Source organism: Schistocerca americana, chromosome 3, assembly GCF_021461395.2.
Source record: "Schistocerca americana isolate TAMUIC-IGC-003095 chromosome 3, iqSchAmer2.1, whole genome shotgun sequence".
Classification (NCBI taxonomy): Eukaryota; Metazoa; Arthropoda; class Insecta; order Orthoptera; family Acrididae; genus Schistocerca; species Schistocerca americana.
In genome coordinates this window covers 909,707,789-909,729,232 of record NC_060121.1, presented here as the reverse complement: position 1 = coordinate 909,729,232, position 21,444 = coordinate 909,707,789, and the positions used below count along the sequence as shown (strand labels likewise).

Here is a 21,444-nt window from a genome sequence, read left to right as displayed (position 1 = left end):
CACCATTCTTCTTACTGGTTCGATGCTGCCCGGCACGAATTTTTCTCTTGTGGAAACCTCTTCATCTAAGAGTAGGATTTATACCCTACACTTTCAATAACGAGGATACCTAAAAAAATGATACATTATCGCGACAGGTCAAGGAAATATTACTGAATGCTGCACTATGTGTCAAAGTGACTAAGGTACAAGACGTTATTTTTCAACATGGTAACCAAGTCTCTAAACAACGGTCCGGACGTTGTAAAATCGGCGATTGCTGCGAATAAGTCCCCTCGACTGGGTGCAGTCAGCGTCAATGGCCTTCCTTCCCGATTAGTGTCATCCCACATCTGCGAGCCTTTGTCAAATTTTTGCCACCATTTCCTGACGGCTAGACACGACACTGCATATAGTACACTCGTCGCCAGAATTTTACGATGAATCTGTGTGCAGTTTAGACGTTTTTGCCACAAGAATCGTAATGTCCCGCGTACTTCAGCTTTGGAGTTCGTTTGCAATTGCCACGCCATTTCTCTCCCACAGTCTGATGTACCTATTATCCATACCGTAACAGAGATGTGCCTCCAAGGAAACCAGAACATGTCCTCTCTTCTGAAAAGGCACCACTTCTGTTGCGCAATTATCGTAGCATGGGATGGCATGTGTGACTTGCTTTTTGAAGTCCTCTCGAATTAGTTGGATATATTCCACTCTCTGTCTTCCTCTGCAGTTTTTAACATCTACAGCTACTACTTGTAGGGAAGCCTTTCTTTGAAGACTTAATAATCCTCATATATTCCGTCCCTTCTTCTTGTCAGTCTTTCTCCTACGTGCCTTTCTTCGACGATTGTGTGGAGAACGTCTTGATTCCTTCACTAATAGTCCAACGTCCGTCTAAAGCCCCACTCCCAGACTCTACGATTCTCTTCCTTTCTGGTTTCCCCACAATCCATAATTTACAACTTACGATGTTGTGCACCATACGGACATTCTCCGAAACTTCTTCCTTGGATCAAGGCCGATATTTGATATTAGCAGACTTCTGTTGCCAAGGAATGCCCTCTTTCCCTGTGCTAAGCTGGGTTTTATGTTCTTAATCCGTCTTTCATGCGTTATTTTGGAGGCTATGTAACAGAATTCCCTAATAAAAACGTTCTGTAGCCAAAGTACTTCTTTTTTACGACAACCCGTTTCGACAAACTTGGTTGTCATCCTATGGACTTCAAAAATGTTTGTTAGAAAACGTGTTCACTGTCAGCTGGAACCTCATGTCAAGTTATCATATTAATGGATAAAATTTAGCACATTGCGACTGTGAGCTGGAACCTCATGCCACGTTATCATATTAATGGATAAAATTTAGCACATTGCGAAAGTTTTGTCAGAAGTAAAACATTTACAATCAAAAGTCACGTTATGCACATGATCACGTCCGGTTATGTAGCACTCAGATATGATTTTTAGAGCCTTTCAAAATCACTATATATAGTAAAATGTACATTATCACGTCTGATTACGTTAGCTTGACATCTTCCATTAATACTGATGATCTATCTTGTACGGCGTATATGGTGAGTTGTTCCAATAATATTGATGATGTTCCAATAATATTGATGATCTACCTTAGAGGGCGTATAAGGTGACTTGTACCATATACGCCGTCTAAGGTGGATCATCAATATAGAAAGTTTCTTATCATGTAAGAGAGATCAAATGGTTCAAATGGCTCTAAGCACTATGGGACTTAACATCTGAGGTCATCAATCACCTAGAATTAGAACTACTTAAACCTAACTAACCTAAGGACATCATACACATCCACGCCCGAGGCAGGATTCGAACCTGCGACCGTAGCGGTCGCGCGGTTCCAGACTGTAGCGCCTAGAACCGCTCGGCCACCCCGGCCGGCCGACCGTAGCAGCAGCGCGGTTCCGGACTTATGCGTCTAGAACCACTCGTCCATAGCGGCCCGTTAAAATAGATCACTCCTCATTTCTCAATGTGAGAAAATTCAACAGACTTCCTTAACTTCGTTTAGCTTAAAGTCCCCAATTTTTGTATGTTAACTGCTAACCTCATGGTTGCTACTCCTCATTACTGTCATCTTTCTTCAGTTCACTGCCAAACTAGTAATATCTGTACTCCTTACTCTGTTCATTCCACTCAACACTTCCTCTAATTCTTCATTAGTGATTTACAAGATGTTTCAGGTACAAATTACAGATGCAGGTTTGCTTATGCATATGCATTTGCATATGCGATGTGGGTGCGAATGTCATACCCTTATTTTCGCAAACGTTTATTCGTGGAGTCTACACGTATATGTACAGGACCCATTAATTTCAAATTATTGTATTACATTGTGTATCGAGCGACATCGATGACAACTACATAAAGCTTCACGATGGATAGCAATCCATTTTTGATAAAGTACAACACTCGACGAAAATTAAGCAAGACGAAACAGAAAAGTGGTGCACGATAAGGAGGTGGAAGGAGGGGCAGTGTGTAGCGGGTTTGGCGGGCACCGCCCATCGCAGAAGACAAGGCGTTCTTGGAGCGCGCCGTGTGGTCGGATGTGGCGGGGAAGACGAGGCCGGCCCATGCTATATAAGCCCGTGGCCAGCCACACACTGGGCAGGAACAGTTCAGTCCGAAGCAGCAGCCGCAGAAGACATGAAGGTCCTGGTGAGTAGCCGCCAGCGCACAGGGGCGGAGGCGCTGAAGCTCAGGGGCCAGGGGTCACGCGACAGAGAGCACGGCACGCCTGCCTCGTCTACCGGCGTTACAATACACAGTCTGTCATCAAGTCTATTCACACGACAGTACATTTGTAGTTCTATCATGGAAAAGAACCATATTCACAGAAAATTTCACCTACAATGTTTATTGAATCAGCCACGAACCACACATCTGCTTCCAGTTCGGAGAATGGGTCTGGTGAATCACTTTTTCATACGTTTCTACGCGAATATTTCTATATTTTACATCCAATCAAACGCCCTTCATAGTTGCATACTCAGTTGCACTTGCAATAAAGAATTCGCAGAATAATGCTGCCTTCCTCCGCGAGTTTAATTGATGAACGGTTCTCAAGTAAGTTGCTGCCTAAAAGTGACATTCTGTAACAACGTTTGAACTTGCCATTGACAGACAAGATACTAAAAAAAAATTTCCCCTGCGTGTTAGTAAGGTATTCTTTCATTGTCCAATGAATGAAAAGTGTCCTCTTTGTTACGAATACTGTATCAGGACGGCAAAATATATCACGAAAAATAACACGTCTTTTTTTAACGCTTTAGAAAGAATTATACCTTTTAAGCTTATAACTATGTCAATAATCATACCGCAACTTAGGGATATAAAAAATTAATCGCAAATGCACTGGTGGAATTCAGTTAGCACACTCATACTTCAAGAACAATAGAATATTTTCATCACCACAGAAAACATTCGCAGACAGATACGAGTAGTACCAAGTCTATTCGGTCGTTGTTATAAAATGCTAATTGTCTACTAAATAAAGGAATGATTCGCAGAAGAAACAAATTTTAGATCTTGTTGAACTGTTGGATCACATCGGGCAATATTCACATTAACCATTATATAACAAAACTGATTGAAAAAAAAATCTTCGTTCGTAGTATTTATAGATTAGGAGAAAATTTTCGACAACCCTTTAGTATTTTGGTGTAATCCGAGATAAAATATAGTGATCAAAAAGTTCAAGTAAAGGAAGGCCAATGGAGAATAATGGTGCTGTTGAGATCCAATATAATGTTTTAGGAAGTCTTTTCTGAAGTTCTCTGGCTCGAGTGAAGCATTGTAAGAATGTAAATGATGCACGTTATACAGTACAGTACAACAACACTTTACCAGCGACCCTCGGCTGTTCCTCTGCTGATGCGCTGTGTGCACGTCCCTTTTCAATGTGGACGAGACGGGTATAATTCACAGACTTCAGAAAGTTATGTCCTGTAGTTCAGATCTTCATGTTTACTTATGTAAGTTTCATAATACGTTCTCCAGTTTAAAGCCTCGTTAAAAATGTATCCATTCCTCCCCCACTACATCTTCCAATAGCGTTTGCTTTTATTCATAACTTATCTTACTTGAGAGTCAATATTCTTTGCATTGGTCATTCAGCTTTTACCTGAGTAACGTACTTTTACGATTCAATGAGCTAATGATTGCATAATGAATCTGTAGGTCGCATCCTGTCAGTTCTTCGACTGCTGTTGTCCTTTGATATCACTCTTGTGTGCGCCCCTTAATTTTCTATTTTTTGTGAATTACACTATCTACACCGTTTAACGTACTTTTATTTATCGGGATATATTATTACTAGTGGTATCATCAGATCTGAAACTCAGAACTCACGAAACAAGGTTGAGTGTCAGTTGCGAAAGTTGCCAATGAACTTTTTTTCAAGAGTTCAAAGCTTTGGATCTAATGGTAACACTACTCAAAACATGTTGTAGTAAATAAAAGTATACTACGTTATTCTGGAGTGTTAGTCGCAAAAGTTCATTATGCCTGCAGCCTTATTCCAGGAATTTGTTTTCTTTATTAATGCTTATTCTAATGTCACCTACTACTCAGAAAACTCGTTCCCACACAGTCAGCCAGCTCTTTCTTGGCATTCTTCTTTCAGTGTCTGCAACTGCTGCTTCGTCTCTGGCAGCGTTCATAGCCTAGAGTCGCTGCACTTCAGTCGATGTTGATTCTAACGCTAAATTTTAGCCACACAGCCAATAAGCGGGTATATCATTATTCAAATTCGAAAACTATAAACCAAATTTACAGTCATTTGTTGTGCTTTATGGTACAGAAATATAGAATAATACTTCGAAGTTTGGGTGCTGTTCTTCTGTGACATATGTGATGAAAGTAATTTTTTGACATGTATCAACTAAAGCTGCTTGTATTGTATTTATTCAATCATGTTTGCTTCACAGGATTTAGGTATTAGCCACCATTCATCTATTGCTAGAGCATATATAGTCGATGAGTATACATCATATCTTATTACAGGTATAAGCTCTTATGTACAGTTTCATGTACAGAGTGTATAAAAAAGAACTCACTAGTTTGAGGTATAAATTTAATGGGGAAATTAATTAAAAATTACATCAATGAGTACATATAATAAAAGAGAATTTCTTCAAGTTTCGTTTAATGTTAGTAGACTTCAACGTGGGATCCATTTGTTGCCCTGCACACTTCGAGACGATATTCCACTTCTTGCCACGTATTCACCGCCATTTAAGGCGTAACTGTCCCATCCGCCGCGACGATTGTTTCCTGTAAATGACTGATGTCTCTGATCTTTTCACTGTACACAAAATTTTTTATGTGGCCCCAAAAGAAAATCCCCAGGGGGTTTAACTCTGGGTTTCGTGGTGGCCAAGGTATTGGGCTAGCACTGCCTATGTAACAGTTGCAATTTGTAGGCATGCAACGTAAGTCTTTTACACACATCATACACCTTTAGGCACTCCTAATTGCAGACTAAGTCTGGCCAATTACTTCTTCGGACTCTTCAGAAGTTCTCGGTCGACCCGGTGGTTTGCTTCTAAAACACTACCGGTTTCCTTGAAAGAATTTAGCCAATGACTGATAGTTTTTGCTGTAGGTGGTTCACCACCATACAAACGTTCGAAATTACGTTGCAATGTTATAGCTGACTCAGTTTTCACAAGCCAAATAACACACTGCACTTTCTGTTGCGGAGTACACATTGTTGCTAAGTTGCTCTGCACTGAACTGCAAGCACGACTGGACTGAACTGAGGGAACAGAGGGAAAAAAAACACCACTGGTTTCGTCTGAGGGTCAAGCAGACCTGCTAACTGCAGGGGAGAAAAACTTGGAGAGTTGATGACTCAAACGTCACATACTAGAATAGTTTATATCACTTTGTACAGATTCTAGGACGCATTAAAACTGGGGAGTTCTGCTTCAAACACACTGTATGTTGTTGCAGAAAACAACATGCTGCAAAGTGTCATGACTATGCACGTTATTGACTTCCATGTATATATCATAGCATGTCATTATGGCTATCTCCCAGCTATAACATAGCTATGAAGTGATTTGTATGTGTATACAAATCACTTCATAGCAGTTTGTTCCACACATGAAACCAATAGATCAGAAGACGTACATATAGGTTACAGTAGAAGATTAATAGATTATGCATTTTAATATCCGTTGACTATAGGCCTCAGATGTTAAGTGGTAATGCACCCTCCAGGGTAGCTAAGAGCGTTAACGCGCTGCCTCCTGGACTCGGGTAGGCGCACTGGCCCCAGATCGAATCCGCCCGACGGATTAACGACGAGGGCTGATGTGTCGGCCATCCAGGATGTGGTTTTTAGGCAGTTTTCCACGTCCCGCTAGGTGAATACCGGGCTGGTCCCCCTGTTACGCCTCCGTTACACGGCTCACAGACATCTGAACACCTTCTCACTATTCCCTGGCTTACACTCGACACAGACAGTTGGGGTACACTAATTCCATCCCAGCAGGTACAGGGTGGCGGGAGGAAGGGCGTCCGGCCACCCCTTAAACATTAACGTGCGAAATCCGATTAACAATGGCTGACCCTGCGTAACTGCGGGACAAAGTGCAAGTGATAGAACGGTAAGTGCTAATACCTGGAACTGTCCTGGAAAAAAATTTTGAACAAAACGTGACAAAATAAATAGAGACCGATTTTGTTGAGAGTTCTCCAACAAAAAATCTTCGTCATCGTGTACAGCAACACTTTTTCACAGTATTATTCCTCAGAAAGTAGCAGCCCTTCAGAGTTCATTTTTCAATATCCAGGTCTATCTACTCTTAACATCCAGCATATTCTCTAATGCATACGTTGCCTGCAGGTGATCCTTAGCTCCGTGTTGGCTGTGGCGCTGGCCAAGCCCGGCTACCTGGGTCTGGGGGTTCCCGCCGCCATCCCGGTGCCCGCCGACGCCCCCGACGTGGCCGTGGCTAAGGCGGCACACCTGGCGACGCAGGCGGCGGAGGCGGCGCGCAACACCCTGGGCGTGCCCGTGGCCTCCATCGTGCCCGCCGACGAGCCCCACGTGGCCGTCGCCAAGGTGGCGCACCTCAACATCCAGGCTGCCGAGGCCGCCCGCAACACCCTGGGCGTGCCCGCCATCGCCGCAGCTCCCATCATCGCCGGCGCCCCCGTCATCGCCGCCGCTCGCTACGCCGTGGCCGCCCCCGTCATCGCTGGACCCGCCAACATCGTCATCGGACCTGGCGGTGTTCCCCTGGACACTCCTGAGGTATGTACTTCTACACCATTTCCTTTACCCCCTTCTGAACAGTATACACACCATGTAGTGAGATGACGTTGCTGACAAGGCGTTCACCCTTTACAGGTGGCTAGCGCCAAGGCTGCCCACGCCGCCGCCCACGCTCAGTCCGCAGCCCTGGCCGCCGCCACCCCCGCAGACCCCGTGTCTGGGCTGCCCCTGGCCGCCGTCTACGCTGCCGGCATTCCCGCCATCCACCACGCTGACGCCATCGCCCACCTGCAGTACAAGGCCGCCCTCCTCGGTTAGAGGAGCACTGCTACAAATGACAGTCATGTACCTTTCACTCCTGTAAATAAACTGTAATTTTATGAAAAGCATTTCCTATTCATTTGCCCTTTCCATTAGGAACAGCTAAAACAATAAACTCAACGACGAAGCCCAAGGGGCCACACAATGTCGCTGGCTGCCGCATCTTCTTCTGCCATATAGAGCCATTTGGATGCATCGTCTCCAAGCCGTAGTTGGGGTTCCAGACTTCGAAACTATTACATCTCGTTCAAGTAATTACTCAGATGACATTGTGAGCCTGAGTGGATCCCACTCCAGTCCTCCCACTAAGGAAAAATCCCTGGTATATCTGAACTGGGTTTTCCATGTGGTAGTCAGAGTCACTGAGCACTCAGCTACAGAAGAGTAACTACAACAATAGCTCATAGGAAAAATATGAAAAACAGAGACCAGTCTCATTGTTTCACATCTTTTGATTCCAAAACTAAACTGACCTTAGAATGAAAGCGAGATGAATACCAAGAAAGCTACGAGTTTGCCCACAGTGGGACATAACAGAATGTTTCCAGAATGAGGTTTTCACTTTTCAGCGGAGTGTTTGCTGAAATGAAACTTCCTGGGAGGTTAATCTCAGTACCTGACTGAGACTCGAACCAGGGACCTCTGCCTTTCGCGGCAAGTGCTCTACCATCTGAGCTACTCAAGCACAACTGGTGACCCAACCCCACAGCTTCAATTCTGCCAGTATCTCGTCTCCTGACTTCCATACTTCACAGAAGCTCTCCTGCGAACCTTGCAGAACTAGCACTCCTGGAAGAAAGGATATTGCGGAGACATGGCTTAGCCACAGCCTGGGGGATGTTTCCAGAATGAGATTTTCACTCTGTAGCGGAGTGTGTGCTGATATGAAACTTCTTGACCGATTAAAACTGTGCACAGGACCGCGAAAGGCAAGGGTCCCGAGTTTGAGTCTCGGTCCGGCACACAGTTTTAATCTACCAGAAAGTTTGATAATAGAATGTCATCGACACTATACTTAAACGAGAAATATAATATTTAGTTCACATCTGACAAATGCAGAACTACCCTGGTTAAAGCTCACTGAAATGTCTTTGGACGCCCTGTATAAGGATGCAAGAAACATGCATGGGAAAGTGAAGGCCATTTATCACAAGTAATTTGTTTCTTCCCAAAGTCCAACAAACTTTTATTGCACAGATACCAAAAACGTTGATTGGCTACAGATGATTCATGCAGATACTGCAAAATTTCTTCAACTCAACGAGATGATGATTAATTAGTTAATTTAAAAGAATAAAATGCACCAATTGTGGAAGGAACACGTATTGTGTTCGAGTATAATGACTTTTCTGGAGACTAGAAATCTACTCTGTAGGAATGAGTATGGGTTTCGAAAAAGACGATCGTGTGAAACCCAGCTCGCGCTATTCATCCACGAGACTCAGAGGGCCATAGACACGGGCTGCCAGGTAGATGCCGTGTTTCTTGACTTCCGCAAGGCGTTCGATACAGTTCCCCACAGTCGTTTAATAAACAAAGTAAGAGCATATGGACTATGAGACAAATTGTGGGATTAGATGGAAGAGATCCTAGATAACAGAGCACAGCATGTCATTCTCAATGGAGAGAAGTCTTCCGAAGTAAGAGTGATTTCAGGTGCGCCGCAGGTTAGTGTCGTAGGACCGTTGCTATTCACAATATACATAAATGACCTTGTGGATGACATCGGAAGTTCACTGAGGCTTTTTGTAGATGATGCTGTGGTATATCGAAAGGTTGTAACAATGGAAAATTGTACTGAAATGTAGGAGGATCTGCAACGAATTGACGCATGGTGCAGGGAATGGCAATTGAATCTCAATGTAGGCAAGTGTAACGTGCTGCGAATACACAGAAAGAAAGATCCTTCATCATTTAGCTACAATAGAGCAGGTGAGCAGCTGGAAGCAGTTACCATAAATTATCTGGGAGTACGCATTAGGAGTGATTTAAAATGGAATGATCGTATAAAGTTCGTCGTCGATGAAGCAGATGCGAGACTGAGATTCATTGGAAGAATCCTAAGGAAATACAATCCGAAAACAAAGTAATTAGGTTACAGTACGCTTGTTCGCCCACTGCTTGAATACTGCTCAGCAGTGTGGGATACGTATCAGATAGGGTTGATAGAAGAGATAGAGAAGATCCAACGGAGAGCAGCGCGCTTCGTTACAGGATCATTTAGTAATCGCGAAAGCGCTACGGAAATGATAGATAAACTCCAGTGGAAGACTATGCAGGAGAGACGCTCAGTAGCTCGGTACGGGCTTTTGTTGAAGTTACGGGAACATACCTTCACCGAGGAGTCAAGCAGTATATTGCTGCCTTCTAGATATATCTCGCGAAGAGACCATGAGGATAAAATCAGAGAGATTAGTGCCCACACAGAAGCATACCGACAATCCTTCTTTCCACGAACAATACGAGACTGGAATAGAAGGGAGAACCGATAGATGTACTCAAGGTACCCTCCGCCACACACCGTCATGTGGCTTGCGGAGTGTGGATGTAGATGTAGATGTAGACTAACAAGCAAGTAGTACAATGAAATTTAACTCAAACAAGAGCTTAGCGCTGGGCAAACAATGACAGCAATGATGCTATAGATTACAATTCCAACATTTGGCCGGTCAAAGGGGATGCTTAGAAATAACATTAATGAACATAGCTTACAAAAAGTGTAGTAATATAAAACGACACAAGCCTGGTATAAACACAAATATCCAATATTTGATTCATCAGAGAAGCCTCTTGGGCATAATCAAGATACTGACGTGGAAAAATAATGATATACCTTTTAACAAATTGAGCACATACCAATATTAAAACTATTACGTTACAGGCCAATATTAAAACTGTTAGTTAAAAGCAACTTCAAACAGGGAAAACATGGAAGGGGCAGGTACAGGCAGCCAGGTCTGAGTAAGATGGTTTAGAATAGCGGGCCTTACTGGTTAAATTAAAGCCTGATTGCTACGAGACAGAAACTCAACTTATGAGAGATACAAACCAGGAGGCTGCAACGTCTCAGAGGCTACGTTGAGCAGCGCGGAGTGGCCGTGCGGTTTGAGGCGCCATGTCACGGATTGCGAGGGCCCCTCCCGCCAGAGGTTCGAGTCCTCCCCCGGGCACGGGTGTGTGTGAGGTTAGTTTAAGCAGTGTGTCAGTCTAGGGACCGATGACCTCAGCAGTTTGGTTCCTTAGGAATTCACACACATTCGCTACGGTAAGACGGGAAGCGGTGCACCGTCCGAGCATACATACACAGCCCGCGCGGTCAGGCTACGACCGATGAAGCGGCGGGTAACAGATAACATCCCGGAGAAGCGCCTCCAAACGCTGCGACCAACTCGGAAAACCGAGAGCAAACATATAAATCATGCGCAATAATCCTAGAACATATTAAAAACATCAGACCAAGACAAGAAGCACAATGTGAGCGTGGCCCCAAGCCGCAACCAAACCTTACGTATTACAACAAGAATATTGCAATAAGAATTACTAAGAGGATTAACCGGTTAATCTCACTATAAAAATGCAACAACAAGTTAATGTAATAAACAAGAAATCACAGAGAACTCAAACACAGTAACTTAAGTGACTTAAAAGGTAACAGGGAAATCTCGAGGGCCAACACTCAGACAACTGTAATAGTAATTATATTTAAAACAATAAATATTAATTTTCTGCAAAAGGGCCAACTCCCACCCAAATGAGCCAAGATTCGTTGGGCCGCTAGTGTTTACCTACCGTGGGGTAGGCAATTGTACAGGGCGGTTCATTGATCGTGACCGGGCCAAATATCTCACGAAATAAGCGTCAAACGAAATGCATGTGCGAACATTACTGAAGGCCAACTACTAGCTGTTGAGAGGAATGTCTTTACACGTATTGGCAAATGCATTGAGGTTGACGGACATCATTTTGAGCATTTATTGCATTAATGTGGTATTTAATGTAATCATGCTGCAACATCATGCGTTCTCAGAAATGATAAGTTCACAAAGGTACATGTATCACATTGGAACAACCGAAATAAAATGTTCAATCGTACCTACGTTCTGTATTTTAATTTAAAATAACCTACCTGTTACCAACTGTCCGTCTAAAATTTTGAGCCATATGTTTGTGACTACTACAACGCCATCCATCACAAGGCGAAATAAGTGGTCCAACTAAAGCAGTCATATTTCTTTACGTACTACACGAATATGTAATACAAACGGGGGTTCCTATTTAAAAAAAACGAAGTTGATATCCGTTTGACCTATAGCAGCGCCATCTAGCGGGACAACCATAGCGCCATCTGGTTTCCACCTTCAAGCTAGACGAGTTTCGTTTTTTGTAGTTTTTTCGTTTGATGCTTATTTCGTGAGATATTTGGCCTGGTCGCTATGAATGGTGATGATGATGATGATGATGATTAGTGTTTTAGGGCGCACAACAGCGAGGTTATCAGCGCCCGTTCCCAAAAGTTCAATTCAGAGCCGAATCGTGAGAGAAGTGGTATTGTTCAAATTGCAAGATTGGACACAGCACATCAAAACAGGGAGATAAAACTAAAAATAAAATAGCAGTACAAACAGGGAAAAATAAGTAACGGTGGCTGAGTGACCACTTACAAATAATGGGTGACCAAACCACTGGACAGCACATTAAGACTTCAATCCCAATATTTTGGGAAGAAGGCCAGACAAAACACAAAAACGTAAAACTCTAGCGACCCTCGCCTCATTATTAGTTAAAAGAGAGGGTAGGTCCGGTGGGAAACTGAAATCTTCCCTCAAACCTGCATATAAAACACACTCAGTTAAAATATGCCGTATCGACAGCTGTGCCCCACATGTCTGACACGTTGGTGGCTCCTCACGACGTAACAGAAAACCATGAGTCAAAGGACAATGTCCTATTCTAAGCCGTGTAAGGGCGACTTCCTCAGCGCGTCGTTGTCGGAAGGAGGTGAGCCACGGTCGGACAGAATCCTTCACCGCTCGCAAATGGACCACCCTGTATAGTCGCTACGTCAGTCAGGGAAGCAACAACTTCCAACACATATAAGACTCAATCTCGCCCTCAGTTATCACTAATACACTTGGTGGCCCAGAACATATGACACTTAATTACTTTCATGCCCGAATGAGATGATAATCAGATACTGAACAAGCTACAATTAAAGGAAATTTTAAAACACATCAGATATGGACATCAGGTAATTTGAAACAGAGGCAGCACAAGGTAAATTTAACACCTAAGACAGGGTGATGAAGAACCATAGGAAATCCAGCGAAGCGGGAGTAACTTCAACACGGGAGCACATACGTCAATCAAATAACGGTTGCCTTACCCCCCAAAAGACAGAATAGACGGTGCCATGAATGAACAGCAGTCCAACACCCACATCTGGAACTATGCCTTTTTAATCCAGGGTATACCAGCTGCGTCGACATTGGGCCCAAGTTTTGCCGACCACCACAACTCTACCGACCACCGGCCGCTTAGACAATCGTGCGCCCGTAAGCTCCATCAACAGCTCACCGTACGTCACATGTGCCTGTAGTGTCTCTCTCCCTGACTGCGACCGGCCGCCTATCATTGTGGTCAACAAGCAGCTGCAAAAAACTACAACCCAAGACTCAACTCAGAGGCGACCGAAGTGCCACACGGCGAATAGACAGACTGATATCACCAGTAGGGTGTAAAACATAGAATGAGCCGACACGGCTTAGTAATGCACATCACAAATGAAGTAAAATAAAAAGAATGCTAGGATCATCCAGTTTTCGCTGAAATGATAATGTTGGATTCTGACATGAGACGTGATGGCGGCTCACACATCAACTATACATGCCCTGTATAATAACCGCCAGGGTCATATCGCAGGGAAAGATGAAACAAAAAATCCTTGGAAATTCTGATCATATCTGAAGTCAATGAACGGAACCAAAGCATCCATCGTACCTCTGGTGAATCAGTCTTGTACTGAAACTGAAGACAGTAGTCGCAAACAGAAAATATTAAGATTTCATTTGAGGATTCTACCATACTGTCGCACATTCGTAAATGTAAACATTTTGACATAAACATCTCCGGTCCAGAAATACAATTGGGAGTATTGCGGATACATGTGAAGAGGGGGCGTGAGTCGTGCTTGGGTAGCTCAGTTGGTAGAGCACTTGCCCGTGAAAGGCAAAGGTCCCGAGTTCGCGTCTCGATCCGGCACACAGTTTTAATCTGCCAGGAAGTTTCACATCAGCGCACACTCCGCTGCAGGGTGAAAATCTCATTCAATTAGCTTTAGCTACTTCTGAACATTTCCGCTCAATAGTGTCGTACGAAACAGTTTTCTGGTGAAACTCATCACTCAGAAAGAAAGTATTAATTGTACAAAAGCAAGCAGTAAGAATAATCATTTAGTGTTCCTTCACAGACGTCATGTAGGTAACTATTCAGGGAGTTAGGCACATTAACTGCGCCAGAACAATACATTGACAACGGCCTTGCTGTAGTGGTAACACCGGTTCCCGTCAGATCACCGAAGTTAAGCGCTGTCGGGCTGGGCTAGCACTTGGATGGGTGACCATCCGGTCTGTCGAGCGGTGTTGGCAAGCGGGGTGCACTCAGCCCTTGTGAGGCAAACTGAGGAGCTACTTGATTGAGTAGTATCGGCTCCGGTGTCGGAAACTGACATACGGCCGGAGTGCGGTGTGTTGACCACATGCCCCTCCATATCTGCATCCAGTGATGCTTGTGGGCTGAGGATGACACGGCGGCCAGTCGGTACCTTTGGGCCTTATTGGCCTGTGCGGGAGGAGTTTAGTTTAGTTTTAATAACATTTATTCCCTACTAATGGTGGTCATTAATAATCCATCACAATTTGAGAAGAACAGTGATGCACATGTCTACAACACTAGATGGAAAGAAAACCTCTATTGCTCATTGTTAAAAGTGTTAGTGGCTTAGACAGGAGACCATTATGCAGCAACGAAAATTTTTGATCATTTGCCCAATAACATAAAATGTCTGACAGGTTGTCCTGGACTACTCCTTCTACTCCACTGACCAATTTCTACTTAAGAACTGGCAACCAGCACAAAAAAATTAGTGTAATTGCCTGAGTAGGACTAAGAATAATAATGTGTTCGTTGATGTTAACACCAATCACGTATAAATATCCTGTAAACTCATTTCCACATCATTTCGACAAGAGAATCGTTCGGATGATCTATGGAACATGAAACTGAGTAACTAACAAATAAATACTATACGTTCCGCCCGGCTGGGCGTGTTTCGAACCATCGAATCATTGAGTAGTCAACCCTCATAATGTCAACTCCATGCGTGAAACTGTCACGATTCTACCGCCATCGTGACTGAACTGGTCCAGAAGCCACTGGATGGGCCGAGGGCCGAACTCAAGCCCTGCTGGCCCTCAGGCTGCCACACGCCTTGTGTGAGCGGGTTTCGGCCGCCTCTTTCGCAATATAGAAACACCAGGCCACCGCGTAACTTCCTTGGGGAGCACCGCCGTAGCACGCCGGTAACGAAAGCGCACCGCATCACTCGGCCCTCCGCTGCGGCCTGGCAACTCGCTGCCGCGGATGCGCTGGCAATCACAGATCCAACACCTGCACACAAACACAGCCAAACCAGCGACGATGTGCCAACTGCGGTGGGCCCCATGCGGCAAACTTCAGACAGTGCAGCTCATACAAACAGGCGCTGAAGCGTAAACAAGACAAGAGCAGGGTACTGTACGACATACCACGCCGAAGGCCAGCGCCGAACCCAGTAAGGAACGGCGTAACGTTTGCCACGGTTGCACGCCCTGGCGGAACGGCACAGGCTGCGGAACCTCAGCGCCCTACACACACACGTGAAACAACCGCTGCAACAGCCACACAACAACCACAGGCAACATTTGAAACCCAGCAAGCATCGGTACCAACACCTATGCCCCCAAACAACACGATCCCACTCCCGGAAAGAACGCACCATATACAGGAAAACACACCCACACAAGAACCCCCCGAACCCCAAGCTCAGAGGAGGAATAGACGTACACGTAAACACAGGGCGGGGAATACGAAATCACCACAACAGGCCACGCAGCAACAACAGATCAGCAACACACAGGAAAACAGTCAACAAGAAACCGAGACTGTAACTCACACTACCATCCCCCTTACCACAGAAGTAACACAGGCGCCCCAGCCTGTCACAAAACACAAATGCCGCTCCTAACAACACACCAATACCCGCACAAGCGGCCGCTAAATCCACAACAGCACCTCAGGCTGCCACACCCAACACCGACACACCACCTGGGGGAATACTGGAAACACTATTCCCTCGACACACGACCGTTCAAATCCTTACCAAGGTGCTGACGGCCGTCACTACACTCATCACCCAGCTCCTGAGCGCCGAACCAAGGCAATACTGGGCTGTCATACACACTGCCATCACAACACTCTTTCACACTCTTACATGAATAAAATACCGCACCCGGCCCATAACGCAGACCCGCACACACTATCACAGATCCTGTTCTGGAATGCAGACTCGATCCACAACAAAAGGGCAGAATTTGCCGCGTTCGTGGAGCGCAAGGGAATCCTTGTCGCGCTACTGAGCGAGACTAAGCTTAAACCGCACAAACAATTAAATTTTCCTGGCTACTGCGTCTATCGTACCGACCGACCGGGCGACGCCGTGGCAGGTGGAACTGCAATCGTCATACACAAAGACATTGAGCACACAAACATAGAGCTCCCTGAACTGGAAAAAATCGAGGCTACGGCCGTCAGAGTCAAGTTCAACGGAGCCTACACCACACTGATATCGGTATACAACAGCCCTGTAGGCATTTCGACACGCGATATCAGCTCATTACTCAACATTTCACCGCGAATAATAGTCGCTGGAGATCTGAACGCAAAACACCCAGAATGGAATTCACGCATACGAAATCCCAACGGCAAAAAACTGTACGAACATTCACTAGGCAGAAACTACATTATACTAGCGCCGACTGAACCGACGCACATTCACTATCAGAGGGGACACAGGCCAGACGTGATAGACATGCCCTCATCAAGGGCATTACATCGACACTCAACGTTGCCGTTGAAAACGATCTGCCCTCAAACCAGCAACCTGTAATATTATACATTGAGGAAACACTGCATCACATGGAACAACGCAAGATGTTGGACTATGGATGTGCGAATTGGACATTGTTCAAGCAAACACTCGATAGCCACATCCCACCTATAGACGAAATTAATGAAACAGCACAAATTGACGAGGCAGTAGAAACCCTCACTAACGCCGTCCAGGACGCAATGGCAGGCACCATACTTGATCGCACCTCACAACAACACAGTGCGGCCCTGCCCCAGGAAATCCTGGGCCTAATCTCAATGAGGAATCGCCTCAGGAGACAATGGCAGCGCACCAGGCGTCCGTACTTCGAACGGCACATTAACAGGCTACAGGGCATCATCCACGATAAAAAACAAACACATAGAACACAACAGTGGAACCAAAAACTCGAAGGGCTGGACACCGCGCGACCTGGCGTGTGGCAACTAGCCCGACACTTCATCAGGGAGAAAATACACACCCCAACGCTTCAAGGGCCTGACGGACCTGCATACTCAGCGGAAGAGAAAGCAGAACTATTGGCCCGAACACTCGCAGCGTCATTCACACCGAACCTGGTACCATCAGATCCAGTGTTCACACTTGCTACTGACCAAGAGGTTACACGCATTCTAGCCCAACCATTGCGTGACGACATTCGACATGCTAGCACAGCCGAAGTCTCCTGGGCTATAATGCATTCCGCAGCTAGGAAAGCCCTGGTCATGATGGCATTCAAAACCGTGTCCTCCAGGGGTTCACGGATAAAGCAGCTGAGTACCTAACACACATAACGAATGCCATACTAAAACACCAACACTTCCCCGCCTTTTGGAAGACGGCCAAGGTCCTGATGTTCAGGAAGCCGGGGAAAGACCACAGCATCCCACAAAATTACCGACCCATCAGCCTTCTGAGCTCGCTCTGTAAGATTGTTGAGAAGGTGATTCTCAAACGCATCACTAGGCACTGCATAACGAATGACATCCTGAGACCGGAGCAATTCGGCTTCAGGAATCACCACTCCACAACACAACAACTCCTACGGGTCATTGAACATATAACATATGGCTTCAATGAAAACAAATCTACGGGGGCGGTGTTCCTGGACATCGAAAAGGCTTTCGACCGTCTATGGCACAACGGCCTAATCTGCAAACTCAGCGACGCGGGACTCCCCGACGGGCTGCTGCGTCTAATACACTCATACCTCACAGACAGGAGGTTCAACACTGACGTGCAGGGAAAACAATCAACACGACACGGTATACACGTGGGAGTACCTCAGGGAAGCATCCTAGGGCCTCTACTGTTTAACCTCTACATAAACGATCTCCCAACCACACGCAACACAACGATGGCAATCTACGCGGATGACACAGCCATCCTTGCGCAAGATTGGAAACCATCAAATTACGTCACGCCTACAGACTGCACTCAGAGTGGCCGAGCCTTGGTTGGAGAAATGGCATGTTAGAGTAAACGTCGACAAGTGCGAAGCCGTTAGAAGACCGAAGCAACTGCGCAAACACCGCTACTGCAGACCAATAACTCTACATGCACGTCCAATACGTTTCCGCTAGAAAGTCAAATACCTCGGTGTCTGGCTGGACTGGAAATTACTCTGGGGGGATCACATACATGACCAACCGAGCTAGCGCGAGGCTCAAACAGCTCTATCCTATGCTCAACAGGCGTAGCACACTGAACAGAAGGGTGTCGAGGTTTATGTACATGACACTTATCCGACCCCTGATGACGTACGCAGCTCCTGTCTGGGGATACGCTGCGCCTACACGCCTGCGCCGTCTGCAGCTCATACAAAACAAAGTACTCAAAATCATAAGCGATGCTCCACGATACAGACGCATCGCGGACCTTCACCGGGAATACCGACTTGAGACTCTCACGGAGGTAATCCACAAACTCACCACAAGTCTGTACAGAAACTCCAGACATTCGCAGAACCCGTTTATTCTGAATCTGGGGAACTACGACCACAACTATAGATGGAAACATAAAAGACCAAAAGACATACTTGTAAGGACATAACATCTATGGCCAAGCATACGCAAACATAACGGCACAGGCGAGCCCCTGTTAATCAGACGCCATTACTGGATATCCAGCTGAAATACACTGCCGAATAACTGGCACCACACAGGGAAGCCGTATCGTACACTGCATGCAAACAAGCTCCACACATCCCCCACACAGTGAGATGATCTATGGCTGATCTCCCACTACTGTACAACGATCTTGATAGTTCCAGGAATGTATCAGCTGCAGCAACTGGGACACATCGCCATCGCTTGTCACGGTAATGATGCATAATACCTATACCAACAAATCCAACCTTGCATGAACTATCGCAGCTAGTAAGCCACTACTGCTCTTACTACCCATCGCACTGTCGCAGAGGTTATTTTTTCCCATGGCGCGAGCCATGGCACTTTTTTCCCTCTGCTCTTCAAATCGCTACCCTCACTCGCGTTTCGTCCACTATCTATCACCTGATGGACCATGTTAATGCGTAGTCTTACCCAGACGCACGGACAACATCGCTGCCCAGCATCCTGTGATCCACTTACTAGATAACTAACATGTTTACGAAGGTGACAGTAGAACTTCTGGTTTGGTCACCACGTTGGTGCGGGCGTGGAGGGGCCCCATCTCTTATTATACCACTGCCGACGCGGAACGTAGCAGCTGCCTACGTCTTCACGAAACACCCGCCACCGCGGTCCGTGAGATCAACGCCACACCAACCCCGCGGACCAAGGACATCGTGGATCGATGTCAGGTTGTATTGCCTCATAAAGAGAATGGGACTGTTCAAGCTGGTGGAGGTTCTGTAATGGTGTGGGGCGTGTGCAGTTGGAATGATATGGGACCCCTGATGTGTCTATATATGACTCTGACAGGTGGCACGTTCGTAAGCATCATGTATGATCACCTGCATCCATTCATGTCCATTGTGCATTCCGACGGACTTGCGCAATTCCAGCAGGACAATGTGATACCCAAACGGCCCGAATTGCTGCAGAATGGCTCCAAGAATACTCCTGTGACTTTAAACACTTCCGATGGCCACCAAACTTTCCATACATGAACATTATTGAACATATCTTGGACGCTTTGCAACTTGCTGTTCAGAAGAGATCACTACCCCCTCGTACTCTTACGGATTTGTGGACAGCCCTGCAGGATTCGTGGTGTCAGTACCTTCCAAGACTACGGCAGACATTAGTCGAGACCATGCCACGTCGTGTTGCAGCGCTTCTGCGTGCTCGCGGGTGCCCCACACGATATTAGATACGTGTACCAGTTGCTTTGGCTCTTCAGTATAAGTTAAGCTCAAAGAGGAAGAAAATGACACAGCAGCCAATCGAAATTAAGTTATAACATGCTGTGTTACCACCGGCCGGAGTGGCCGTGCGGTTCTAGGCGCTACAGTCTGAAGCCGAGCGATCGCTACGGTCGCAGGTTCGAATCCTGCCTCGGGCATGGATGTGTGTGATGTCGTTAGGTTAGTTAGGTTTAATTAGTTCTAGGTTCTAGGCGACTGATGACCTCAGAAGTTAAGTCGCATAGTGCTCAGAGCCATTTTTGCTGTGTTACCTAGTCGTGTCACAGACTGAGCCATATGTCAAGAAAACGGTTCTCAGAGATCTACTTTGCGTAATTTTGGCCGTCAATTTCGATTTTTTAAGTTCAAAAGAACCCGCTTTGCTCCCAATTTAACGAAACTAACCGCATGGCTATAAGTTTGTTAAGTCATAACTTTAGGAGCCGTACAAACACGCAACTAGTCATGCACATGTCGTAATAGGACGTGTTATTGAATACAAACACGTAGCTGTTGTCCCCACCTATAGCGTACCTCGCACTGACGGCGGACTATCATTGATCGGCGAACACCGCACTTAACGCGGAACGCCACAGACCACAACAAAATACGCAAATGGGTCTGATAAAACATTGTACAGATTCATAAAAGTACATCCTTCCAAAAGCTGCATTAAAACACACGCAATAACAGATACAGTTAAATTAAAGGAGAAAGATGGAAGTCGTAGTAGTTGTTGTGTACATTCAAGTTCAGATGTGCTTCGTCACTAACATTTCTTACACTAACGCCTCCGTTATCAAAATCCCGTACACAGTTTCAAAACCGTACAAAATTCACTCTGACTCACCCCTCACGAAATCACTGTTTGGCAACTTTTTGCATGAGTGCCATAATCACAAATTCACCGTTCTGGCGAAGAACAGTACCACGCGTAACAAATAGTTTGAAGCTCTCCACAGCGACAGTTAACGTTTTAGTGCCCTCGGCAGTTCGTTAAGTTACACATAGAATAATAAGTAAAAAGTACATTCGTTCGTGCAACTCAGTTACTTGTAAATCAGTTAGGTTTTAATTACGCATTAGCCTAGGCATCGGCGCTGCTGTTTGTAGAATTTATAGTCCTCAATGAAGTTCACATTACCCACAGTCTAAGATTTTGCTTCATGACGTCCACGTTGAAACTTAGTCTTTACCGTGACCGAAAGATAAGAAGGTGGTCATAAATTTTCGTGTGTTCCTGTCTTTCCGATTACACAACACACGCGCTTACGTCACAACGCTGCACATCCACTCTACGTTGCCGTTCGACTGCCCACTATCGCTGTCGCTGTCGGATGCCAGTTCATACAA

At 45.6% G+C, this 21,444-nt stretch overlaps 1 protein-coding gene across 1 annotated transcript in view; it reads left to right on the top strand.

Moving 5' to 3' along the window:
• Positions 1-2,568: 2,568 nt before the first annotated feature.
• Positions 2,569-21,444, top strand: part of LOC124607140 (cuticle protein 18.7-like) — a 53,662-nt gene continuing 34,786 nt past the window's right edge. Inside the window, exon 1 of the mRNA XM_047139348.1 lies at positions 2,569-2,670. Coding sequence (XP_046995304.1) covers positions 2,659-2,670 — 12 coding nt within the window. The 5' untranslated portion in view covers positions 2,569-2,658. The remainder of the gene's footprint in view (positions 2,671-21,444) is intronic.